Source organism: Aquarana catesbeiana, linkage group LG02 (assembly GCF_042186555.1).
Source record: "Aquarana catesbeiana isolate 2022-GZ linkage group LG02, ASM4218655v1, whole genome shotgun sequence".
NCBI lineage: Eukaryota > Metazoa > Chordata > Amphibia > Anura > Ranidae > Aquarana > Aquarana catesbeiana.
Window position 1 is genome coordinate 105,068,948 of NC_133325.1, and position 27,561 is coordinate 105,096,508.

General features: G+C 42.7%; 1 protein-coding gene across 9 annotated transcripts in view; it reads right to left on the reverse strand.

The window, feature by feature from the left end:
* Window positions 1–27,561, reverse strand: part of NBEA (neurobeachin) — a 919,734-nt gene that overhangs the window by 401,190 nt on the left and 490,983 nt on the right. For 7 of the 9 annotated variants that reach the window (XM_073613318.1, XM_073613325.1, XM_073613326.1 and 4 more), the window contains 2 exons: window positions 13,696–13,847; window positions 336–462 (listed from right to left, as the gene is read on the reverse strand). In XM_073613318.1, the coding sequence (XP_073469419.1) occupies window positions 336–462; window positions 13,696–13,847 (279 nt within the window). The remainder of the gene's footprint in view (window positions 1–335; window positions 463–13,695; window positions 13,848–27,561) is intronic. The other 2 variants (XM_073613319.1, XM_073613322.1) reach the window with 1 other exon arrangement.

The following is a 27,561-nucleotide window of genomic DNA, read 5'->3' on the forward strand; positions in this document are numbered from 1 at the left end:
TTAAAACCCCCTCTTTTTCACCTTCTTTCTGTAGGGCTTTCAAGATGGACCAGAGCAATTCTGATTGGTCAGCGCTGGCTTGTGAGCACTCTGACCAATCAGATATGCTCTGATGCATCCTGGAATCCCTAGAGAAAGAATAGCAGGAAATCCCCCCCCCCCCCAACTGCTACACTGGCTTCATGGGCACTGATGGCTCATTACCCCCAGGGGGGGTACAGGGGGAACCGGGGAGAGTGTTAGTTTACCTTTCCATTTTTTTTTCCATCTTTCCTTCCCTCCAACTTTAAAAGTAAGTCTGTCTGTATTTACTAGGTTTATTTAACTTTACTTACCTCATATTTTCTGCAGAGTCCTCAGGCATGGGAGCCACTGTCTGCACCGCTGGGAGATTTTTGCTTGTAGCACCATTTACAAAACTAGAGGATGAGGAGGAGGAGGAAGAAGCAGAGTCCACAGCACCTGTCCCAACGACAAAACCTTAGCAAGTAAGACACTTATATCATCAATCTATAAATAATGGTGCAACTAAAGGTCCAAACCAAGCCTAGCATGTAACAGAGGTGAAAAAACTCTATAAAGGAAGCTGCCTAAAATAAAAATGTTACTTTGACATTGAAACTATAAGACATATTTTAGCTGAAAGTAAACTTACTGGGATAGAAATATATAACCTTCTCTTCCGGTTATTCATCTTTTTTTTTTTTTTTTTTTAAGATGCATGACCATGAGCTTGAGCACGTCAGGTATCCTAACACCTGACACGCATGTCAGTGACTACGAAGTAGTAAAGGAAGAATAAGGATGAAAACCTTACTAAAGTTCTACCCTAAAAACAAGACAACAATGGCAGCCTAGATTTTGTCACATCGGCCCCTTTCACAAGGGGCGGACTCCGGCAGTGAACCACTTGTTCAGCAGGTGATCTGTCTGCTGATCCCCGCTGAGCAGGCAGATGTCCGCTCCGCATATGCAGAATGGACATGGACACAGGCCGCTTTCCTCTATGGGTGGCCAGATGTAAACAGACTGCTTGTCCATTTACACCCGACTGCCATCCGATCCAATTTGCTGGATGGAAGGGGAGCATCCATCTGTTTTTGGTGGATCAGATTGGATGCCGGTGGGTGTAATCGGACACGTGTCCATTAACACCCGCTGCTCCATAGGGGAGGATGGCGGTTCCAATTGGACAGACAGGAGGACCCAAATGGTACATCTGTGTGAAAGGGACCCAAGACAGGCTCACCTTAAATACTGTAGCTGCTGACTTTTAATATACAGACACTTACCTGTCCAGGAATCCAGCGATGTCCTCACTCAGGCTGGTTCTTCGCTGGTCTTCAAGTCACATTGCACTTTGTGAATGGACATGCAGCCTGCCAGAATTACGACATGTCCCAGAAGGTTGGGGGGGTGGGGGTTTGATGCAGAAGAGGGTGCCTGTTTATATTAGGTACCCGCTTCCCCCAAAAAACCTCCAATAGTGGGAGGGGAGGAGGAGATAAAGCGTAACTTTCCTTTTCAGGTAAAGTTCCGCTATAGGGAACATTTCTAAAATTAATTCTTAGAAGTAACAAAATGCTTTCTTCATTTGCTCTTAACCATGTTGTCCCTTGGAAAGGATGTTGGCTTTCATTTGACAAAAAAAAAAAAATGCTAAAGTAGATCTGTCCATATTTTCAGCTGTGTGTGTGCTCATACCTCAATCCAAAAACAGAAAAAGTCAGTGGTGTTATGCAAAATCAGAAGTCAACTTGCACCTCTTTCAAATGATAATAGAGGCTGGGAAACTAACATAGCTAAAGTGTATCTAAAGCAAACATATTTAATTTCATTTTCATTTGGATAGTGTAGAAAAGGTTTCAAACGGTCTATCAGGTTTTTTTGTTGTATGTATTCCCACTTTATAGATGCACCCTCTCTTTATGTCTTTGGTGACCTCTGTCACCAAAATTCAAAGTCAAACTAAACTTGACTAAAACTGTGAGCAGGCAGGTTTTTATTGCAGAAGAGACATGCTAGGTCTGCTATAACAAACACAATTAAGCGTGCATTCCCAGCACACTCTGGTTGTGCCAAAATGATGGACATGATGACATCATTCCCCAACTGGCCAATCAAGGCGCCAAAAAAAACCAACTGCCCAGAAGTAGCCACATCGCTAGAAAGAGAAGCCATTTCTGTTCTCTGAGTTTAGTTCTGTTTTAGGAATTAGCACTTGAACAGGAATAGAAGGAAAATGTTTCATTTTCAACACATTTCTTGACCAAGAGAGGATTTAATGATTTCCTTCACTGTCCTTTCAACTCCCTGCTGTGTCGCCAACACAGAAAGTGAAGCAAAATCTCCCTAATGGAAGACAGCAAAACAAATAAAACAAAAAACACTTGAAAGGAGTTTTACCTATTTCCCATCTAATCTAAAAGTTTAGGCTTTGCATATACTTTATGTAGCGTGCTCAAGTAAAAAAAAAAATAAATAAAAAATCACATCTCAGGGAACCCTGGCTAAGGCACCTTTCACACTTGTGCGAATTTTCCTGCAACTTGGGACTGCAAAGTCACATGACAAGTCGTACCCCATGATTTCCAATGAGTACCATTCATATCTGTGCGACTTCAAGTCGCACCAACTTCAAAGTAGTCCCTGTACTACTTTGGTCCGATTTTGATGCGGGTTACACAGGCATTCCCTGAAATCGCAGGAAAATCACGTCAAAATTGCAGCAAATTCGAGCGCCTTTGAAGTTGTGGTAGTTTAAAAGGGGCCTAAAACAAATTTTTTGGAGATCAGTGGGAAGAATGCCCTTTACATTGGTGTACAGTGGGAAGAATTCCCCCTTTACAATGGTGATCAGAGTGTGCCACTAAGGGCTTGTTTACACTTGCTTCAAAACATGGTTTCGGACACGCTTTGTTAACGGCAGTCAAAACCCCTTTCACTAAATAAAATGGTTAGCTTACAGTCCTGTTTACCCCTTACTTACTCACTTACTTACTAAAATCATACCCCATGTCGCTTTAGTGGTGCTTCAAAGCGTCTTTAAAGCCTCTATAGAAGTCTATGGCAAAGCTTGCTTGAAGCACATACAGCTTTTGAGAGGCTTTAATTCAGCTTTAGCTTTGCTTTGTTTTAGAGAAATGACAGGTATGAGATAACAGCACACACACAAGACATTTGCCAAGCTTCATTAAAGCTTCAAAAAAGCACCACTGAAGCATCATTGAAGTACTACCGAAGCATCATCGAAGTGTAATGCCACTGGCTCTGCCACATGGCATTGGCCCAAAACATTGTAAGCACCATCTGATGGGATGTCAGTCAGCCACATCTCAAGGAATTCCTAGCAAATTCTGGAGGAACCCTAGTGTTCCACAGAAAAACAAAACAGAGAAAGCGCCTCTGAGTGCAAGCATTTAATTAGACATATTAATCGCATAAGTACACTTACAGTAAAGTAGACAGGGTTGAGTTGCAGTAAAAAAGTCATCTGGGATCAGTAGAACATCCAAATAGCGTGTTCCTATAATGTAACTCCAGAGGGACGGCCGCGGACCTCCACTCGGGGTGACAGATAGTAAGGCGGCTTGATTAGGGCTTCCGTGTTTCGGCCGCTCGTGTGACGTCTTAATATGTCTAATTAAATGCTTGCACTCAGAGGCGCTTTCTCCGTTTTGTTTTATATGGTCGTTTTAAGAGCTGGCTTCGCTCTCCATGATAGCTGCCCTCAGCGCTGGTGATCATTAAAGACTAAAGATTTTATCTACCAATATACCCACCCACCAATATGGACTTTTTAGAGACTGTTCTGATACCAAGTAACTATTATTGATTGTTATAAGGACTAAAGTGCTGATATTATTACATGTTATTACTAGTGTTCCACAGAACCCTGGTTGAGAATGGCTGTTCTAAAGTGTAAAGTCAAACAGGTTTCCTTTCATTTTGGATAGAGTATAGAAAGTTTAAAACCTTCGGTCAGGTTTTTGTGTTGTCCGTGTCTCCACCTGGGAGATTCACCACCTCTATATGTCTTTGGGGCCATTGTCACCAAAACCCAAAATTTAAGATAAAATAAAAATAAATTGGCTTTAGGTATACTTTACCTAGAGTGCTCAAATAAAAACGACAATCATCCTGATTAAGGATTTATTTTCTGCATCTATCTAACTGATGACACAACCTAGCATTACCACTGATAAGTTATTCAAAATACAGCGTCGGCAGGAGAGCGCATGTTGAATGCAGTGAAAAGAGTCAGAATGACAACTATTGTATTCTACAGTTTGGAAAAATTGCTATTGTAAAAAGAAGAAAAAAACTGTATAATTGTTATGAGCAGCCCATTGTTGGCAAGAACTAAACTACTCAAACTCAGCAAGTGCTCTGTTCATATTCTAAGTTTCTGTGTTTTCTTTGAAAAGCTAGAGTTAGAATCTCATGTACTTAATATAATCGATTGCGCATTCAGAGCAAAAGTCAAACTGTAAAACCAGCAATTTAGCAGATATCCTGGTTATCTATACTACAATCCTGAAGCTGACTAAATATTGGTTAACAGGCAGGAGGTTTCATTTTAAGATCTAATGTGGTAAACACAATAGCATGATTCGAAGGTGCAGTATATTCACGTTTCAATCCCATAAAGTGGATTAATTAGTTTCCCAGTGATGAGTGCCGGTTTTAGTTTAAAACGTGATAATACTCCACACAAATGACAATTATAAAAGTTCTTCTACTGGCCATAGAGGTTCTAGTACTGGACTATTAAATAGTAGGGATGTGGCTTAGGGGTGTATTTATAGCAGTTTGCCCTCTAAAACTGCATGTAAATTTGTTCTGTGTGAATGGGGCAAAATTGAACGCTCTAAGGATTTAGTCTTTGCAGATCATTCATGTGTGAATAGGGAAAACACATTATGGCCACTAGATGGAGCTGAGGAGCATACTTATTTCCTATGATAGTAAGCACCATCTGGCTGCCATACTGTGTTATTTTCCCCATTCACACATTCAGGCTGGGTTCACACTGAGCGGCTCACAGCAAGGGGTCGGGTGTGTCTCCATTCACCGGTTCAAGTCCGATTTCAGCCCAAATTTTCGGCTCAATTCGGACCTGAAACGAACCAGAAAATGCACAGGACTCAGGAGCCACTACGGAGCCGCTCCAGAGATGTCGGTCACAATCTCCTGACATGTGAATTGGATGCGGGGAAACCCACATCCAATTCACACTGGTGTGAACCCAGCCTTAATCTGCAGAGAATATAGCTTGAGAAAATGGGATTTTGAACTATTTATAACAAATGTATATGCAGTTTGGATGAAAAACAGCTATGCATTTTGTTTTTTAAATACACCCCTAAGTATTCACTTGGAGAGAAGTTAAAGAGCAACGCCACTTTTGTTGGGTGATCTATGTACATTACAAGGATTTTAACAAACTTTGTTGCAGATTCCTACCTTTTGTTACTGTAAAGAAATAGCTGTTTGTTTCTCTGTGTCCATGTGGAAAGTGAATCTAATGGGAGCGGTTTCATAATTATCAATCAGCTTCTGCACTTGCAGGGCTCTAATAAAGTATAGTGCTGGATCTGCATCACTTTAGACATGATTTCCTATTGGGAGTATGTCACCAAAAATGAAATTTCTTTGCAAAGGATGCCAGAAATCTGACTTATATCTTAGTGCAGACTTCTGAGAAAATCAGTGAGCCAATCACACAAGCAGGAAATGATGTTTCTGGGGAACATTCAGTACACATTCTTTGTACAGAACACCTCCAGGTAGCCATATTGCATTGCACTTTACTGAAAATTACAGAGCTGAATAATAAAACGGAAAGTCAATTTTTAATAACATTTAACTACAATATGACTTGTGTCGCAATGGTATATGCTATATATTTGTTTTTTTTCCGTAGGGTTACCCTTTAAGGATCTGTACACAGTTGGGTCTAAAAAAAATGTCTATAATAAAAAGGTGCAGCCCCCTTAAAGATGTAGACCTCTCAATTCGACACACAGTTTTATCTGAGTTTGACATGCCTAGAATAATTTCAGGTGACAGTACATAGAAAAGTTTCATATACAATAAGACAGCAATCACAGTAGAATCATACAAGGCACCACAGAAAAGCATAGGAGATCTGATGTAAGGAGTGTGTGAATCACAGTGTAGCACAGAAAACAGCAGGACAATGTATGATATCACAAGGCAGAATAGTATGGCAAAACGAATGAGAACACACAGGCCTTTAGTTAAAGCTGAACTCTGGAAAAAGCAAATGCTGTCTAAACAGAAGAAGCATGTGTATTATTACTTGAATCTTTGTGTGCTTTGTGTTTTACTTCTAGATCTGTGTGAAACATTACCTCTGTTTGAAATTTTTCCGGCAATAAAGACCGGTCACTGCTCCTCTTTCTCCCATTTGCAGGGTGATTGTGTAGGATGGAGCAGGCATTGAGACTAACGCCCAATGGTGCCACAGGAGGGAGCGCCGTCCAGTTCTTCAGGGCTACACGTGTGCAGTGGGGCTGATTCACTAAAACTGGAGAGTGCAAAATCTGGTGCAGCTGTGCATGGTAGTCAATCAGCTGCTAACTTTGGCTTGTTTAGCTAGGCTTTGATAATAAAACCTCAAAGCTGATTGGTTTCTATGCACAGCTGCACCAGATTTTGCATGCTCCAGTTTTAGTAAATCAACCTCAGTGTGTACTCTCTCCCTTCACTTACAGTAAGCTCTGTGACAGTAGAGAGTACACACCTCATGTTCCACTAGAGGGCGCTGGTCCCGATACCTGTTCCATTCCTACAATAAATGTTAGGTCTCATGCACACTGGACGTTTTAAAGCTGCTGTTTTTGGCTTCAGACTTTTTTTCTGCAGTCAGTAAACTCCCCAGCATGTTATCCTATGTGTCCATGCACACACAGGCTGTTTTTGTTTTTGGAAGGAGCATTTTCTAGCTGGAAAAACCCCCAAAACTAGTGGGTTTTGAGAGGAGTTTTTTTAGCTGTAAAAACGCTCTAACTCTGAAAAAAGCTGAAAACTGCTTAAAAAACGCAGCTATTCTGTGTTTATTAGCATTTTTGAGTCATAAGCTTTTATAGGGGTAGTTTTTTGCTAAAAAAAAAAAAAAAAAAAAACGTAACAAAACGCTACAGCTAAAAAAACACGACTACAAAAATGCTGAAAAACTCACTCTACAGCAAACGTTACCGGCTTTTTTCAGACCGTCCAGTGTGCATAAGGCCTTAAAGAGGAAGAAAAGCCTAAAAAAAAAATACACCCTGCAAGGCAAAGTCATAATGAACTAGTATGCATAGCATACTAGCTCATTATGAATAACTTACCTCAGATTGAAGCCCCCCGAAGTGACCCTCGTTTGCCTCCTCCGCCGTAGCCATCTATCCCAAGGTGACTTCCGGGTATCGTGGCTCCGGCGCTGTGACTGGCCGGAGCCACAATGACGTCACTCCGGCACATGCGCGCGGGTGCCGTCAGTGACGGCATGTTCGCCTTCACTAACGGCATGCTCAGTGCGCCTGCGCCGTAGACAGCGGTGCCTGGTTTTTGTAAAGTATCTCCTTAACCATGTAGGTTAAGGGGATGTTTCTTGCACCTACAGGTAAGCCTTAATCTAGGCTTACCTCTAGGTTAAAGAGGTCCCAGAGGGTTTACAACCACTTTAAGAAGACATCTTTTACATCTTTTTAGTGGGGTTTTGAACTACATTTTTTGAACTGAAAATGAGTCCTGGTTGGAAAGTAGGTTTAAGCATACTATGCTGCTATACTCATATGGGACAACCTAGTGTGCGTTTTGGTACAGGGGAACTTACACTTTAAGGTTTTGTGTCATTTGCGATACCTGTGATCCTGGTTTCTACACTACTGCTCAGACTAGACCATGCTGTTTAAAGCAAGTGGAAAAAATGCCATAAAATAGTAATTACCTGAAAAACCAAGTTAGACTTACCGGTAACTTGTTTTCCAGAAGTCTTTCAGGACAGCACCTGAGAGAGATAGCGACTCCACCCACCGGAAACAGGAAACACCTTCTTCCTCCAAACTTTAAAGGGAGGCGCCTCCCTACCATACCTCAGTTGTAGTAGAGAAGACCTCCGGCCCCGGCTGGAACACATAAACACATACGTTAGTCACAGCATAGTATATACAATACAATAGGGCGGGATGTTGCTGTCCTGAAAGACTTCTGGAAAACAAGTTACCGGTAAGTCTAACTTGGTTTTTCCCAAGGCGTCTTTCAGGACAGCACCTGAGAGGATAACAGAGACTTACCCCCTTAGGGCGGGACAACAGCTTGCAGGACCTTTCTGCCAAACGCCTGATCATTAGCAGATGTGAGGTCCAGCCTGTAATGTTTCACGAATGTGTGAAAACTTGACCAAGTTGCCGCCTTGCAGATTTGTTCAGGGGTGGCACCAGCTCTCTCTGCCCAAGTGGCCGCTAATGCTCTTGTTGAGTGTGCAGAAATTCCTGCAGGAGGAGACACGCCTGCATGCGAATAAGCCTCTGAAATGGCTAGCTTCAGCCACCTTGCTAAAGAGATTTTAGAAGCCTGGCAACCTTTCCTGTTGCCTGAAAATAACACAAACAGAGAATCTGAACGTCTAAAGAGCTTTGTCCTTTCCAGGTAACATAACAAAACTCTTTTAACATCCAACATGTGAAAACAAGTCTCCTTCTCCCCTACTGGGTTGGGGCAGAAGGTCGGAAGTACAATGTCCTGGACACGATTTTGTACTGAAGCTACCTTTGGTAAGAATTTCTGATCTGTTCTAAGTATAACCCTATCTGGGAAGATAGATAAATAGGGTTCCTTAACTGATAAAGCATTAAGCTCACTGATCCTTCGTGCAGAGACCATGGCAATCAGAAACACAGACTTAAAAGTGAGATATCTAAGTGGCGCTTCTTCCAAAGGTTCAAAGGGACTCCTTGTTAGAGCCTGGAGGACTATCGACAGATCCCATTTGGGAAACAACCTAAGTGGTGCTGGTCTGGATCTCGTAAGGGATCTGAAAAATCTGGTTACCAATGGATCTGAGGCCACAGATCTTTCTAGGAACACTGCTAGCGCAGCCACCTGTACCTTCAAGGTACTAACTGCTAGTCCCTTGTCAGCACCAACCTGTAAAAATTCCAGAATGGTAACGAGACTCCCTGGGTCCTGGTCAGATGAATTACACCACGTATTGTAAACCTTCCAGACCTTGGAATAGATATTTCTAGTCACCCTTTTCCTACTGGATAATAGCGTAGAGATTAACCGGTTGGAAAAACCTTTGCTCCTTAAGAGCTGCTCTTCAGATACCAAGCAGTGAGCGCCAAAGTGGCTACCTCTGGGTGATTTACCGGTCCCTGAAATAGTAAATCGTGCCTGAGGGGCAGATGCCAATAAGGCCTGACCGCCATTTTCAGAACGGTTGAAAACCAAGCCCTTCTTGGCCAAAAGGGCGTGATTAGGACAACCGGTACCGTTTCCCTTTGAATTTTTCTTAATACTAAGGGAATTAACTGAAATGGGGGGAAAGCGTAGCAGAGATGGAATCTCCATGGATACGCCAAGGCATCTGTTCCTAGTGACCCGTCGTGATTGCTTAGGGAAAAAAATTGCGGAACCAAGGCATTCTCCTTTGAGGCGAACAGGTCCACCTCTGGCAGCCCCCACTTCTCGACAATCATGGCGAAAACCTCTGGGTTCAGCGACCATTCTGCTTCCCGAATGGGGTTTCTGCTCAGGAAATCCGCCACTCCGTTCAGGGATCCCTTTAGATGGACTGCTGATAACGACAGCAAGTGTCCTTCTGCCCAACGGAGAATGCTCATGGCTAGTACTTGCAGCGATTTGCTCCTTGTACCTCCCTGCCTGTTTATGTAAGCCACTGCCGTGGCATTGTCTGTTAGTATTTGAACATGCTGGGCCTGAAGCCCCTGAGCAAATGACTTCAGAGCCAAGTCGATCGCCTTGAGCTCTCTCCAGTTTGAGGACTTGGTCGCCTCTTTCCTGGACCAGTTTCCCTGAGTGAAACCTTTTTCTAGGTGGGCTCCCCAACCCCAGGAACTGGCATCGGTTGTCAGCCTTTTTTCGATTGGAAAGGCCCAGACCAACCCCTCCGATAGGATATCCTGCCTTTTCCACCACCATAGTGACCTCTTCACTTGGGTTGGAACTCTTACCTCTGAGTCTAGGGATTCTAAATTGTGATCCCAAGATCTCAGAAGAAAAGCCTGCAGATGTCTGAAGTGTAGTCTTGCCCACTGAACAGCTGGCATTGACGAAGTCAGAACCCCCAGGGCTGACATGATCAATCTTACCGTCAGCTGCTGGTTGGTCTGCAAAAAAGACACTGTATCCTGGATTTTTCCTTTCTTCTCTGAAGGAAGAAAAATTTTTTGGCTTACCGAATTTATTATATACCCTAGAAACCGAATCTCCTGAGATGGTTCCAGGGAAGATTTTTGGAGATTTAGGATCCAACCTAGAGACTCCAAATGGCTGCATGCTCTGCTTAAATTGCTCCTCAGCTCCTCTCTTGAGGGGGCGAAAAATAGCAGATCGTCTAAGTAAGGAATTACTGCGATTCCCTGAAGACGCAGCGGAGCTAGGGCCTCTGCCATTACTTTGGTAAAAATTCGGGGTGCGGATGATAGCCCGAAGGGTAGAGCTCTGAATTGCAGATGCTGAATTCTGCCTTCCAACCTTACCGCCAACCTGAGAAACCCCTGGGACTGGGATGAGATTGGAATATGCAGGTATGCATCTTTTAAATCCACTGACGCCATGAAACAACCTGGAGTCAGAATATTTCTGGCGGTGAAAATTGAGTCCATCCTGAACCTTCTGTATTTGATGGCTCTGTTTAGTGGCTTTAAATTTAGAATTAAACGAAATCTTCCTGTTGGTTTTTTTACCAGGAAGACATGTGAATAGAAGCCCTCGTGCCATTCCTCTGGTGGCACTGGGATTACTACACCCTGTTGCATTAGTTCCTCCAGAGAGGATTTCATGGCCAGGGCCCTCATTGGATCTCGAGGAGCATTTGTTACCAGAAACCTTCTTGGGGGGCTTCTGGAGAACTCGAGAGTATAACCCTGCGAGAGAGTGGTCAGAATAAACTGATTTGTAGTTACCACTGACCACTGCGGAAGAAACTCTCGTAATCTTCCGCCGACCCGCAGAGATGAGTCATTGTGAGTTTTCGGCCTGTGAAGGAGGACGGAAGAGAATTCCACCTTTGCCCTTCGCCTTTTGCGCAGACCAATTTTTCCTCCTGCCCTGAAACTTACTTTCCTGCTGTTGCTGCTGAGTTTTTTGAGGTCGAAAAAGACGTTTTGGGGTCTGCTTTTTCTTTTTGACCGGAAAGGACTTCTTCTTATCGGCAGTTCTGTCTAGGATATTATCTAGATCTGGGCCAAAAAGAAGGTCACCTGAAAAGGGGATACCACAAAGTTTACTCTTTGAAGCTGTATCACCTGGCCAGGTTTTTAGCCATAAAGCTCTTCTCGCAGCATTTGCTAAAGCTGCAGACCTAGCTGACATCTTGATAGCTTCAGCCGAAGCATCAGCAATATAAGCAACCGCAGAAATCAGGGTAGGAAAGGAATCTAAGATCTCCTGCTTGGGGGAATCTGCCACTATATGAGATCTAAGTTGGTTCACCCAGTATTCCAGATTCCTGGCTACACAGGTTGTGGCCATTGCTGGTTTTAAATTGCTCATGATTGATTGCCATGATCTTTTGAGCAAAAGATCCATGCGTTTGTCCATTGGATCCCTTAGAACACCCATGTCTTCAAAAGACAGGTCTGTGGATCTTGAGACCTGTGAAAAGGCCGCATCCAACCTGGGCACCTTATTCCACACCGCAGAAGGGTCCTCCTCAAAAGGGAAGCGCCTTTTGTGGGCTCTGGAAAAAAAGGGCTTTTTCTCTGGATCTTGCCATTCTTTAGTAATGGCGTCAGAAATGACCGAATGAACTGGAAATGTTCGCCCCTTAGGCTCATTTAACCCTGCATACATGCGGTCATGAAGAGATAACTCCTTCTTTTCCTCACTTAAGCCAAGTGTAACATGGATAGCCTTAAGGAGTCCGTCTACCTCCTCTAGGGAAAGCTTAAATTTGGAAGGAGCCACCTCCGCTTCCTCACCCTCCTCCTCCGAATCCTTAACGGAAGGAGTAGGGGACTGCTCTTCCCTGATAGGGGGGCCTTCAGGTAAAACTTCTACCATGGGGAAAGAAATAGAACCCTGGGAAGCCTCAGAAGTGGATGGCTGACTAGCAGCTGGATTAACTAAAGAGTCACGAAAAGTCTGAATCGTGGCGTATAGTTCCTTCTTTACAGAGGCAACCAGATCATCACAAACCGAAGCTGATTCCTCCTTAACTAAAGAAGTGATGCATGTACTGCATAAGACTTTTTTCCAATTTTCTCCCATTTTGGCCCTGCAAGAAGGACATCTCTTTTTTGGGTCAGAGCTTTTAGCCTGTGAGAGAAAAAACAAAAAAGGGAAAAAAACCAGGGGACCTTTTAGTGAGACCCGGTCTCAGCTACACAAGAATCACCCACAGGTGCACTAAGAAGAAACCAGTCAGCCTCCAGTGCCCAGACAGGCCCCTTGCCACTAGGGGGTAAGAAAAAAGAAAATAGACCAAACCCAGGAAAAGGAAGAAAGGCAGACTTAAACTGCTGCTCCTACCTGAGCTTTACTGGCGCCTGTGCCTGTCCCCACCGCTGCAGACGCTGAGTCCTCCATCTCTGGTGTGCAGCTCTCCACCTGTGGCTTCATATGCCGCTTCCGGACTCCCATAGTGCATCTGCACCGGACCGGAAGCGGAAGTAGGCGCCAGTTCCTGTCCTCCCTCCTCCCCTCTCGCATCCACGCCGGAAATGACGCTTCTGCTGACCCAGTGACCCGCCTTGTCACTTCCGCCGCGCCTGCCGGCCAAAAAAACATGGCGGCGGCGCACGCGCACCGCCGCTCCTATGACCGCGCGGATCACCGGGTCTACGGCTCTCCCCGAGCACCAGGAGGGGAAGAGGAGCCCGATTGCTACCGCTGCCAAGGCTTGGGTAGGCCGGGAGGACAGCGGGTCTCCAAAAAGGAGGAAAAAATGAAAAGGAAGCCCTGTCTCCCAGGCATCTGAGAGACCTTGACTCCCCTTCAAAAAGATGTTCCCTCCGGGCCGGAGGAAACACAAAAACTGAGGTATGGTAGGGAGGCGCCTCCCTTTAAAGTTTGGAGGAAGAAGGTGTTTCCTGTTTCCGGTGGGTGGAGTCGCTATCTCTCTCAGGTGCTGTCCTGAAAGACGCCTTGGGAAAATTATGTTTTTTTTCGCACTTCAGTAATCAACGCAGGTGTGGGCTCCATTGGCTTTTATGCCAGAGCTGATTTTCGTCAGAACTTACATCTATTAGGTCATTATTTATTGAAATATTTAATTCCAAATGAGTATGGCACTTCTTCCTTTCAAAAACAGTTCCACTGAAAGTGTTTTTTTTTTTTTTTAAAACAAAAAAATCCTCATCTTTCTGCTAACTACTTTACCATATTCCTGCCAACGTAGACAAACATGGAATCTGTACAACAAAGTCTTAGCGTACATGAGACGTACATTGCTGGAAACACTTTCTGGATGGAAGATGAAATGAAGGGAACAAATACCTGTAGTATTGATCATACTTTTGGGAGTTGCTCCAGTAGCAGCGAATATATTTGGCGTTGTGCTGGGGGTTAAGCTACCACCGCTGGCAGCGCCAACTGTGTTCACAGCTAAACTGCCAGGCGGAGGTTTCTTCACAGGTACCACGACACTTCTGTAGGGAACACATAGAAGAAAAGAAATAGGAATGAACAATGTATAAATCCTTTTACATATTATTCTGGCTTTAATGGTTACAGTTTCATTAAAATAAAATATAATAAGTAGTTAACTCATTCCCTTTGACTCTATGTGGCACCATGGAAATCTCCCCATCTGGCCAGGAAGGTAGCAGAGATTACAGATTTTACTGCAACCTACTGGTGAACCTTGGTACTGCACTGCAATAATAAACTGCAATGAGTCTTTTTGACATGTAATTCAGTGTTTGGACTTCAAGTGAAAAAGTGATTTATGTATGTCTGGCAAAGCAACAGATTTACTTTAATGCAAACCTCTACAGACACAAATACTTTGCTTTCATTCTCTCCCTAACCACTCTATTAAACGGGTTGTAAAGTCAGAAGGTTTTTTTTATCTTAATGCATTCTATGCATTTAGATAAGAAGCCTTCTTTGTGCAACAGCCCCAATCAGCCCCCCTAAAACTTACCTGAGCCCCATCTATGTCCAGCGATGTTGCAGGAGTGTCTCCTCTGCCCGGGACTCCCCTCCTTATTGGCTGAGACAACAGCACGGCGCCATCAGCTCCCACTGCTGTCGAAGTCAGTCAGCCAAATGAGGAGCGGAAAGGGGTGGAGCCGGGCTGGGGCTCCGTGTCTGAATGGACAGAGGGAGCTGCGGCCTGGCTCGGGTGCCCCCATACCAAGCTACTTGCTGTGGGGGCACTCACCAGAAGGTAGAGACCAGGAGCACCGAAGAGGGACCCAACAAGAGGAGGATCTGGGCTGCTCTGTGCAAAACCATTTCACAGAGCAGGTAAGTATAACGTTTTTTTTTTTTTTTTTTTTAAAGATAAACATAACAAACAAGACTTTAGTATCACTTTAAGCCACCAGGAGCAAAAGGAAGTTCCTGTGTAAATTATCAATGCTCATAGCTATGAGCTCAGTGCCTGATAGTTCTGATTTGTGCAGCACTGGTACATGGAGTGGAAGATATGACCTTCGTGAGGAAGAGGTAAGTATATGCTGGGGGTATATGGAGGATTAAAACACACCTGTTGCCTCGCTCTACTTGAGCATAGTATAGTTTACCAATAATAAAACCTTGCCACAAACCAATATGGTCGCTGTTATTTTTTAAACACTAGATACTCGATCATCTCAAACACCAGTTTCAAAGCTGGAAAGAGCATGCTAGAATTACAGTCAGCGCTCCTGATATGGACACTTGTTCCAGGTCAACGGCTCAAATTATTTAAGTTAGCAAATCAGCATGGAAGCCAGGTAACCAGCATTTTCAAAAAAGTAGCAAAGGCAACATCCCTCCCCTATTCATTTCAGGTAAGGTTTCTCTTAAGCCTGCCACAGAACGGAAGCAGTTGTAGAATAAAATACAGAATGGCTCATTAATGGCTTTTTCACAGCCCTGCGGAACAGAAAAGGTGTGCTTGGACTTATAGTGCCTCAGCAGGTAAGAGGGCTGCCCTACATGGATAGGAAGAGTGATCAGAACTAAAAAGCTTAGACTATGCATTCAGAGTAGAAAAATGAAAGCAATAACTGGTTCTATTCTATTCTGTCAACATATTTTTTTTATCATTTACAGAGCTTTATTTTTTATGCCCAAGTGTAGTCAAAATAAAAAACAAAAAAAACAGCACAAGAGACATAACTTACAGTCAGCAGGCAGGATGTGTCCCTGGTGCTGATGTCTCTTCTGTTAGGCCTCATGTACATTGCTGCTGGTAAACGGACGTTTAGAGGCATTTTTTTCAGCTGCCCCTGAACTCTCCTCTATGTTATCTTATCAGAACATGTACACAGGATCGTTTATAGTCATTTTTTTAGGCAGTTGAGTTTAGAAGCATTTTTTGGAAAGCAAAAAAATGCGTTCAGGACAGCTGTTCAGAGGCATTTGAAACGCCAAATGCCTGTAACAGCTTGTAAACACGTGTACAAGTTTTCTTTTTTAAAACGCTTCTAAACGCAAACGCGGCATAACAGACGTTTTTAAGCATCAGTTAGCATCTGTCAAGTTGAATCGTTCAGGAGAGGTTTTAAAACGTTCCGTGTACATTAAGCCTAAGGTGAAATTCTCCTCTATTGATGAACCCCACCCTTGCGATACATGGTTGGTGGATGATTGAAAGCACTGCCCATTTCATCTATAGATCATTTTTCATTCATAGAAGCTCTAGTACAAGCTTTTATGAATGGAGGAGCTGGGCAGAAAGGGCGAGCATAGTCAGGCACTCTTATTAATAGCTTTGACAGCTTCCACAGCTCTATTAACCGCCACAACACCAGTAGATTAGGAGGAGGGTTTCATCTAACAGAAGAGGCATAAGCACAAGGGCACATCCTAAATTATATCCCTTGTGCTAATTTTTGTGTTCTTTATTTTAACTGCACTTAGACTTAAATTACACAAGGGATACTTTATACAAAAAGCTTAAGTTATCAACTGGGGAAAAAAAAATCATAAAAGTATCAATTACACTACACAAAAAAAACAAAAAAACAAAAAAATAAATCATTATTGAGAATAATCATCATTCTGCCCACAAGACCACTATATGATTAAAAATATTTAGTAAAATGTCTAAAACGAACACCAGCTACATTGTTCAATACCTCCGGCGTCCCTTAATACTCTGGAATAAATTGCATCAACAGGTAATAGTTTCAAGCCTGGTCTCAGCTGTATCAAATAATCCCCTCTAGGGACCATCATGACAAAGATAATGAAGCAAATAATAGGCAAATGTCAATACGAGATGATCTATTGGACAAGGGAGACTAAAATATGCACAGTGCTATATATTTTACCACTATTTTCTCAATGCTATTAGAATAGATCCTCACTATATGACACTCTACTGAAATAATTGCACACCTCTTGAACTGTGACATGTCAAATAATTGCATGACCTGCATTTACCTAGACTATAGTGATCCTCAGAACCTGCATTGTGACTGCACTTTGATCACCTCTATGGTGACTTGGCTTTATATTGCAGCCATATCACTGAGACTCTATCACTGCCCTCTGCAGGATTGGACAGAACAATTTTGTGGATTCGAGATGTTTGATATGGTTATGTCCTTGGCTGCTCATCCTTGTATTACAATACTGCAATGATTTAGTACGCAGAAGTATTTGCATTTATTCCAAAGTGACAAGATCTATATTGCTAAACCATTACATCTGTTGGAAGCTTGCTTCATACCCATTTGAAACCCTGTTGTAGTTTTCAGCTTTAAGGCTGCAGTCACACTTTTGTGAATGTCTCTGGTCATTGCAGGTCTTTTTTTTTTTTGAACGCTTGTATGGGCATCTTTGTGGGCGTTTGGGGCTTGAACTATTTTATTTTTTTTATCCAAAAGCTAGTTATACTAGGGCAAATAATTGATATGTGCGGTTTTCTGCATTTTTAGGATTCTCCTATTAAAATCTATTGGTGCCAAAAAAAGCTGACAGCTTGTTGTTTAAAAGAAGCTCATGTACTCTTTCAAGCACTCTTTTTAAACACGCACAACTGAAATACATGAGATTTTGGATGTTTAGCACTTTGGAGTTTTGAGGTACAAAAGGCTCAGGTCATGTGAATGGGCCTTAAAAGAACATCCTACATATATGGTGTTTTGTAACAAGGTTCCTAATGCAAATATATATATAACATAAGACCGTGCATAGCTTTATTATCATTTGTTGTTCTACTATTTAAAGTAAATTTATATTAAAGGCAGTTTAAAAAACAAAAACAAAAAACAAATGTGGTTTTGCATAGAACAGCCCTGATCCTCCTCTTCTCGGGTTCCCCACTGGCGCTCCTGGCTCCTCCCTCCTGCTGAGTGCCCCTATAGCAAGCAGCTTTCTATGAGGGTACCTGAGCAGGCTCGCTCCTGAGCTGCTGCTGTGCCTTCAATTACACACGGAGCCTGCTCTCTCCTCACTGGCTGTGATTGACAGTAGCGAGAGCCAATAGTTCCCATTGCTGTGTCAGCCAATGCGGAGGGAGAGGAAGGAAGATCAGGCTCCGGTAAGTATTAGGGGGGGTGGCTGCACACAGAAGTTTTTTTTTACCTTCAAGCATTCTATGCACAAAGGTTAAAAAAACCTTGAACCTTTACAACCACTTGTCACAGTGCCATTTTCCCATCATTTGCTTTATTATCTCTGTCATGCCAGTCTGAAGAAGATTACTAGTATATATACAATTTATCCCAGTGTTTTTTTGAGGATGTTGGGGGTAGCAAACAACATAGCTGGTGTATTATTATTTTAGACATTTTCCTAAATGTTTTTAATCATGTGGTGGTCTTGTGGCCAGAATAATAATTACCGTATATACTCAAGTATAAGCCGAGGCACCTAATTTTACCACAAAAAACTGGGAAAACTTATTGACTCGAGTATAAGCCTAAGGTGAGAAATGCAGCATCTACTGTAAGTGGAAAAGTGGGTCAACAATGCTCATCTGCAGCCTCACTGTGCCCATCTCCCTGCCTCGCTGTGTCCATCTGCAGCCTCATGTACCTGATCTCCAGAACACCGGCGCTGTGACATGCAGTCTAGTCGGCAGCTGTCCAGTGTAACAAAGCCCCGCCTCCTCCTCGTCCATGACGGAACACTGATTCAGTTTTCCAGCAGTGAGTCAGTGTTCCGCCTATCATGGACGAGGAGAAGGCGAGGCTGTTACACTGGACGGCCGCCGACTAGACTGCATGTCAAGGCGCCGGGAGATCAGGTGGATGAGGCTGCAGATGGGCACAGTGAGGCAGGGAGACTCGAGTATAAGCCAAGGGGGCTTTTTCAGCACAAAAAAATGTGCTGAAAAACTTGGCTGATACTCGAGTATATACGGTATATTTTTCAATAAAGATTTTTGTAATTAATTTGTATTACTTAATACTCTAAGCTATTAGTCTAAAGCAGTGGTCTCCAAACTGTGGCCCTTTGCTTGCCTTAAACGGCTCTTGAGGCACTATTCCGATCACTGATAATAATGGGACATAATTCCTCCCACAGACACCGATGATGGGGCAATATTCTTTCCACTGACAGGAATGATGGGGTACTATTCTTCCCACTAACACCAATGATGGGTCACTATTCCACCCACTGATACCAACGATGGGACACTATTTCTCCAATATCAAATATAGGGCATTGTTCACTCCCACCAATGCCAGTACATATTCTACTCCCACTGGCCACAGTCTGGCCCCTACAAAGTCTAAAGGATGGTAAACTGGCCCTTTGTTTAGAAAGCTTGGAGACTCCTGGTCTAAAGTATCCCTTATATATTTTTGGGAAGTCAGTATTCCAGGTTGTTTTTGCTGGGATATAAAGATTCACATGGAATTATGTATTTTCCTTGTGCTATCTGGACTTCCCATTTACCACGCCATTCATTTACTTTTATTCAGTGGATCACCATTAACTGTTTGTGGATGAGATGTTTAGAGTAGACTTAGTAAAAATCGTTCTTCTGGCAGAAGCCAGTATGTAGGCTGCCATTGTTGACCTGCAAATGCTAGTTGCCTGTCTTGGACTTCAGTCTTGAGTCACTGACAGATATTCAGCAAGTTAAAGCGGTGTTCCACCAAAAAAAATAAAAATAAAAGCCAGCAGCTACACATACTGCAGCTGCTGGCTTTTAACAATAGGACACTTACCTGTCCTGGAGTCCCACAATAACGGCACCGCAGCTGATGAGCTGTCGGGTGCTGCCGCCTCCATTGTGGGTAAGGGAACCCGGCAGCATAGCCTTTCGACTTCACGCCAGCAACCCTGCTGCGCATGCACAAGGCCCCACTCCTCTCTCCTACTGGTCCGGTGACAGGGAGAGGAGGAAGGAGCCCCGTGGTCATGTCACGGGCTGTGGCCCAGACTCCCGAAAGTGGGAACAGGATACCTGTTGAAGACAAGCATCCTGTCCCCCCTCCCCCCCGAAAGGTGCCAATTATGGCACCGGAGGGGGAGAGGAGACAAATGAGCGAGCGTAAGTTCCACTTTTGTGTGGAATAAAAGTCTAAAGCCAGTTACACATGGGCGGAATATTTGACCAGTCCAACAGAAACTGGCCAACATTCAGCCCGTGTGTACATCAGCCTGTCTGACAGAAGCCAGCCCAATGGCCAGCTTCTGTCGAACTGGCATGCTGGAAAACCAGCATCTGATCCACACTGTCATGCCAATGGCTGCGAGGGCTGACCGGTTCGGTCTTGAGGGGGCAGTCCCTCTGTCTGAACACAATAGCTCAGCAGGAAGATCAAAGTACTAACATCGGATAGTTAGTATGGCATGGTGCTCCCGAGCGCTTTCGTTTTTTTTTTGTTCAGCCCGCTGGGTTGAACGAAAAAAACCTGATAGTATGTACCAGGCATAAGACTAACTATTCCTAAAAATGTTTCCTCCCCTTGATCTGATCGCCTGTGGGAATAGGCCCTAAATCTAGCTTTTGTTCTGCCTTTATGATTTAAAGTAATGAATTAACAAAATTAGACATGCAGGCAACTAACATTTTCAGCAATGGCAGTTCCCAAATTTCTCTTATGACAGGTTTCCTTTAGGTTCACCACATAATAAAAACAGTAGTTGAATAGGGGGGACCCACTGCTAACAGTTCTCCAGGACCAGAAAACAAGAACTCACAGTATGCCTTTCCTCATTCTGTCAGAGCCTGCTTGGACTTGTAGTTCCTCAACATTTTCCAATTACATTTAGTAAGAAAAACAGCACAAGTGAAAATTTCTGAAAACATTTTTCAGCTCTGTATGATATTTAGCAAAACCCCCTGGAGCACTACCAGCAATTTTTACAAAATGATACAAAACACACATATAAGATAAAAGAAGTGATAATAGCACATATTACAGCCTGTGAGATTATTTATTTATACGCCAAAGTCTCAAAGCTATAAGAGACATTTCATTCAGAAATGTCATTGTAGACTAACAAGTTGCCTGACAGGGCCTGGTATGACAGAACTTGGACGTTGTGCTTTATTATGTAATTATAGGTACAGATGAGACAGCAGGAAGGGTGTATTAGAAATTAATTGAAAACTGCAGTCATCCAATCATACTTTCGAAGGAAAGGGTGCCTTGAAAGCAGCTCAGGCCTCGGACTTTGAAGGATAATTTTTGATGTTGTCACTCTCAATCGACTGAATGGCTGACAGACAATCAAACCCGTCTGGCGAGCTTGGCAGCTCATTTTGCTGGCAGGTGGCAAACAATTAGACACACCAATTTGTGCCTCCTGATGACATTAAAGCATGAAACTAAGTTGTATGGAGGGGCCTGGCGATTTGTGTGAAAGCATTTCAAAAATAATACGCTTTGCCGGGGCAACTCATTTCAGACTGCCACCTCCCATTATGGCTTTGAGCGGTGAAGACGACAGGCTTCAGTTACGTGTGGAGCAAGGCCGCTTCTGTTCAATCCCTCATCCGTGCCCCCTGAGACCTCAATCCCCTCCTTTCATCAATATCACCTCATCATTTACATTCGGGAGTACCTGGAGCTGCTGCATACATTACAAACACTGAAGTGCCTTTTGTTGAAACCTATTAGCTGGCTCTGTATTCCTGTGTTGCTGCTTTGCAGACGAGCTTTGATTGTGAACAATAATGAGCCTAACAAGAGATTGATGCTTTGTTTACAGTCTTCTCTCGTCATTCCCCACTATTCATAGATGTACTATGCTACACACGGGCTGAGAAATGATGAAATGGTTCACTTTATAATGTCCCAGTTCTATACAAGATGCAAATACATAGCAGAAGAGAGAGTTGTACTGTGCCAGCCATTGACAGAAGGAAAAATACAGCAGAAGCATTACTTTTATGGGCTAAGCATGGTAAAACCTCCAGCTTTTAAGACAGCTCGTGTCTTTTTTTTGTACGTGGTAGATTACAATTATTATTATTATACACGATTTATATAGCGCCAACATTTTATGCAGCGCTTTACAATGTAGAGGGGGACAGCACAATTACAGTACAGTTCATATATAGCCTATATACACATACAGTATGTTGATATATGTGCAGTTAATGGTTCCTGTTCTGTTTTGCAAGGTGAAACTCCCAAGGAACATTCAGTTTGATTGCAAATATTCCTTCGGTAGCAAAATAAAATTTTACTGTTTGGTAAGCACATTTCCAAATTATGCTATTAACAGCATTTTCAAGGAAAGCTAGTGTGGTGAATCTAGACATTTCCAGCATCATAACAGATACTGCTATTTATCAAAATATTGTTACTATAATTTAAAGGTACTTATATAGCACTGTCAATTTACGCAGCGCTTTACATATACATTGTACATTCACATCTGTCCCTACCCTCAAGGAGCTTACAATCTAAGGTCCCTAACTCACATTCATATACAGTGGAACCTCGGATTAAGAGCATAATCCGTTCCAGGAGTATGCTCGTAATCCAAAGTACTTATCAAAGCGAGTTTTCCCATTGAAGTCAATGGAAACAAAAATAATTTGTTCCGAATTGACTTCAATGGGATGCAATACCGCATGCGGCCAGAGGGGGGGGGGAGGGGGTGCCGGAGAGCATCGGAAACGGCCGAAAGGGCCCGAGCACACTTCGGCGGACCTCGGAAAGACTCCATTCACGAGGTTTGCCGAGGTCAGCCGAACTGCCCTCGGGCATTTCTGTGCATTTCCGAACGCCGATGATCGGTGACTTTCGGCTCTACTTGGCTCTGGCACCCCCCACCTCAGGCCAAAAGCGGTACTGCACACCGCTTTTGGCCTGAATCCTGCTCGGTTTGCGAGACAACACTCGCAAACCGAGTTAGGATTTTTAGAAATACAGTGCTTGGTTTGCGAAACGCTTGTTATCTGAGTTACTGGCAAACTGTGAGGTTCCACTGTACTAGGGCCAATTTAGACAGAAGCCAATTAACCTATCAGCATGTCTTTGGAGTGTGGGAGGAAACTGGAGTACCCGGAGGAAACCCACACAGGCACAGGGAGAACATGCAAACTCCAGGCAGGTAGTGTCGTGGTTGGGATTTGAACCAGTGACCCTATAGTAAAGTATTCATTTTGTGTTATATATGAAAAATTTAGGAAAGTATTTTTTTCCCCCTTAACTACTTCAGCTCCAGAAGATTTTACCCCCTTCATGACCACAACATTTTTTGCTATTCGGCACTGTGCTACTTTAACCACTTGAGCCCCGGAAGGATTTTCCCCCTTAATGACCAGGCCATTTTTTGCGATATGGCATTGCGTCACTTTTACTGACAATGCGACATTGTACCCAAACAAAATTGATGTCCTTTTTTTCCCCACAAATTGAGCTTTCTTTTGGTGGTATTTGATCACCTCTGCAGTTTTTATTTTTTACGCTATAAACATAAAAAGAGCGACAATTTTGAAAAAATTTTTAAAAAAATTTACTTTCTGCTATAAAACATTCCCCCCCCCCAAAAAATGTAAAAAAAAACAAAATTTATTCATCAATTTAGGCCAATTTGTATTCTGCTACATATTTTTGGTAAAAAAAAAATCCCAATAAGTGTATATTGATTGGTTTACGCAAAAGTTACCGTGTCTACAAAATAGGGGATAGATTTATGGCATTTTTATTATGGATTTAATTTTTACTAGTAATGGCGGTGATCTGCAATTTGTAGTGGGACTGCGATATTGCAGCGACAAATCAGACACCTAACAGACATTTTTGACACTTTTTTGGGAACCAGTGGCATTACTACAGTAATCAGTGCTAAAAATATGCAGGGAATCAAATACTTATTTTACCCACTGAACTGCAACTCAATTTATAACATTTTTATTGTGTTTTTTTGAGAGGATTTTTGGCTGATATTCTGTCTCTACCATTTAAAAAAAACACTTGAAAAAAATTATAGACCCTTAATTTCTTTGTAAGTAGACAAACTTGCAAAATCTACAAGGGATTAAATACGGTAATTATTTTCACCACTGTATAGCCAGTGAAGTGACTGGCCTCATTTTATACACAGGGATGAAACAAATCCTCCTATATATGTTTTACCTGTTTATCTGCACTCGTCTCTCCTCTACATCTGTATAAAGTGCAAAACATATATAGTCTGCCTGAGTTTTCAGAAAACGGGGCAGGGAGTCACATGCCACACAGCACACAGGAACAGAGCTGACCCTGTCAATCACAGGTTGCGTGCTGGGGATCCCTCCTCTGTCACCTCTTGGTGTCAGGAAAACTTGTCTGAATATGCTATGCAGATAGAGGAACGGGGCAACGGACAGAAATTACACTTGCTCTGGATTGAGAGAAGTACACAATACAGAGGGATATTATGCTTTGTTCATATTTCATGTCTGAGGTTTACAACCACTTTAAGCTGGCCATACACAGTAACATTTTGCTCGTTCAGAGTGGGCTGGGGTTATAGGAGTATACCCGGGGGCCATGCCCAACAAGGCTTTTGCCAGTGTCCAATTATCTGGAGGGCAGCCCATATCCCAGAGTCTATGAATATCCAGACTGTGTCCTGTAGTGTACGCTTAAAATAATCTTCTAAAGTGATGGGGATTTAAGCAGTATTAAACGCAAAAGCAAATAATTATATTGCAGCTTACTAACTCTTAGATGTGATGGCTGGGTTCTATTTCTTTTATTTCACCCAGTTATCTGGCCAGTATGTCTGTTTTTCAACAGAACAAGCTCTCCCGCAGATGTAACAGTTAAAGCAATGGTCATCAACCCTGTCCTCAGGGCCCACTAACAGGCCAGGTTTTATGTATTACCTTGGGGAGATGCAGACTAGAATACTGCAATCACTGAGCAGCAAATGATATCACCTGTGATGTATTTCAGTTCTCTTGCAAACCTGGCCTGTTAGTGGGCCCTGAGGACAGGGTTGATGACCAGAGTTAAAGGCTTGATACAAACTATTTACTACTGACAGGGGTGCTTACAATGATCAGCATTTCTTTTTACTTATATATTCATATTATGTTTATTTTATGTAAAAACTTTATCCCAAAAGAAATAAAATTGTTTGTTGTGAGTGCTTACAAAGTTTTTGCTTGAGTTCAGCTTCAATTTGCAAGTGTATCTAAATCTACTAGTACATCTAACACTCACCTCCCCCCAAACAGACATTGCTACTGTCCAAAAGTGTCTCTGTGTTCCTTCATCCAGAGTGGAGGTGTTCTAAGATGGAAAGTGTGTTACTGGCCAGATGACCAGGTGAAAACAGAGGGGAAAATGACTAAAAAAGAAAAAACGAATGCAGCCACCACATCTAATGATTAGTAAGCTGCAAAAAAAAGATTTTGGGGTTTTGGGTATAATACCACTTTAGGCTGGCCATACATTGACCAGTTTTATTTTTTTTGTTTTTTGATCAGATAAACTGAACGGATTCCCCATCCACACAAGCAAGGTGGATGGTGGAACCCTCCCATCTGTGCTACTGTATTCTGACAACGGGGACTCAGCATGCTGTCAAAATACACTGATCGGTGCTGCAGCGCAGACTGACTGAAAATGTGTTAACAGTCCTGCTTGAGGGGAGTTAATCATCGGATGGACTCCTCTCAAATGGAAAAATCCACAGATGGATCAAAATTCTACCAGTCCCTGCTGAACCGGCTGAATTTTGATCCAATGGCCAGCTTTAGCGTTCTCCCGTTCAGTCCTGTGGCTGGAGGAGAGAAATTTTACAATTCCCCCATCTACACTAAACATGGATGGAGAAATCTTCCCTGCCAGCTTTTTTATTTTAACAAGCAGCACCCTTAAATTACCTGCACATAATTGGATGCAGCCAATGTTGGTCAACAATTTTCTTCTCAGCTCCTTTGATTCTTAGATTGAAGGATGTAGAACTGGAGGGTGTCAAGGGGGGTCATCCACAGCTCAAATTCCAGAGGAGCCATCGTAAACTGGCCAAAATTCACTCCATGTATGGCCCGACTTCTGCCTGGTACACACATGGAGATTATCGGACGAATGATCGTCCGTTTTTTGTATGGGCAGAAGATGTGAATCCGAAATCTACTATATTTTTTAACCAGAAGCTTTCTGCATTAGTTGAATCAGTACTTTGGATTTAATCATTTAGGTTCTTTTTTTCTATTTATTATGCTAACTCTCACTGTATTAACGTCTGTATGAAATTCTTTCAAAGAGAACTCCTTGTTTATTGGCAGTGAGAAGCAGATACAGTATGTACTGTTCAGAGATCAAGCACTGGTGCTGATCCACAAACTAACACTGGTCCAATAGTCAAAGCCATTTAGGTGCAGCAATGTATCTGCTAAGTTTTGCTTTAGTTTTCCTTGTTCAATGTCAGCCTAAAAAAAAAAATGTATTTGAAACAAGGTCATCAGGAAAAACATATCTAGCTTAGGAAAACTCAATAGTTAAAGGCAATAAAACAAACTGGTTGCAGCAAAAAAAAAAATACAAAGCCAGCATTGCCCTGTACAGCTGTTCAGGTCCTTCTGTGACAGGACTACATTCACATGTAAAAAGATGTCCCCTTTATCACTTCCAGGTCAGCTGATGACCTTTTATGTGTGTCACTGGTTGACCTTATTCTCTAGTTACCTTCTCCCATCTGATCAGGCCAGTTTTTCGAGTGACCCTTACAGATCAATCAAATGTGAGGTGACCCACAGGACAATGGTCAAAAAGGACCAAGCAAGCTTGACACATAGATCTATAAAGCAAGCACAACTTGTGTGTGTGTGTGTGTGTAATATGTATGTATGTATGTGTATATATATATAAAAACACACATACACAGTATATACAGTGCCTTGAAAATGTATTCATACCCCTTGACATTTTCCACATTTTATCATGTTACAGCCAAAAACGTAAATGTATTTTATTGGGATTTTATGTGATAGACCAACACAAAGTGGCATGTAACTGTGAAGTAGAAGGAAAATGATAAATGGTTTTCAAAATGTTTTACATATAAATATGTGAAAAGTGTGGTGTGCATTTGTATTTAGCCCCCCAAATCAATACTTTGTAGAACCACCTTTCACTGCAATTACAGCTGAAAGTCTTTTTGGGTATGTCTCTACCAGCTTTGCACATCTAGAGAGTGACATTTTTGCCCATTCTCCTTTGCAAAATAGCTCAAGCTCTGTCAGATTGGATAGACAGCATCTGAACAGCAATTTTCAAGTCTTGCCACAAATTCTCAATTGGATTTAGGCCTGGACTTTGACTTGACTGGGCCATTCTAACACATGAATATGCTTTGATCTAAACCAGGGATATGCAATTAGTGGACCTCCAGCTGTTGCTGAACTACAAATCCCATGAGGCATAGCAAGACTCTGATAGCCACAAGCATGACACCCAGAGGCAGAGGCATGATGGGATTTGTAGTTTTGCAGCTGGAGGTCCGCTAATTGCATATCCCTGATCTAAACCATTCCATTGTAGCTCTGGCTGTATGTTTAGGGTTGTTGTCCTGCTGGAATGTGAACCTCTGCCCCAGTCTCAAGTCTTTTGCAGACTCTAACAGGCTTTCTTCTAAGATTGCCCTGTATTCGTCTCCATCCATCTTCCCATCAACTCTGACCAGCTTCCTTGTCCCTGCTGAAGAAAAGCATTCCCACAACATGATGCTGCCACCACCATGTTTCACAGTGGGGATGGTGTGTTCAGGGTGATGTGCAGTGTTAGTTTTCAG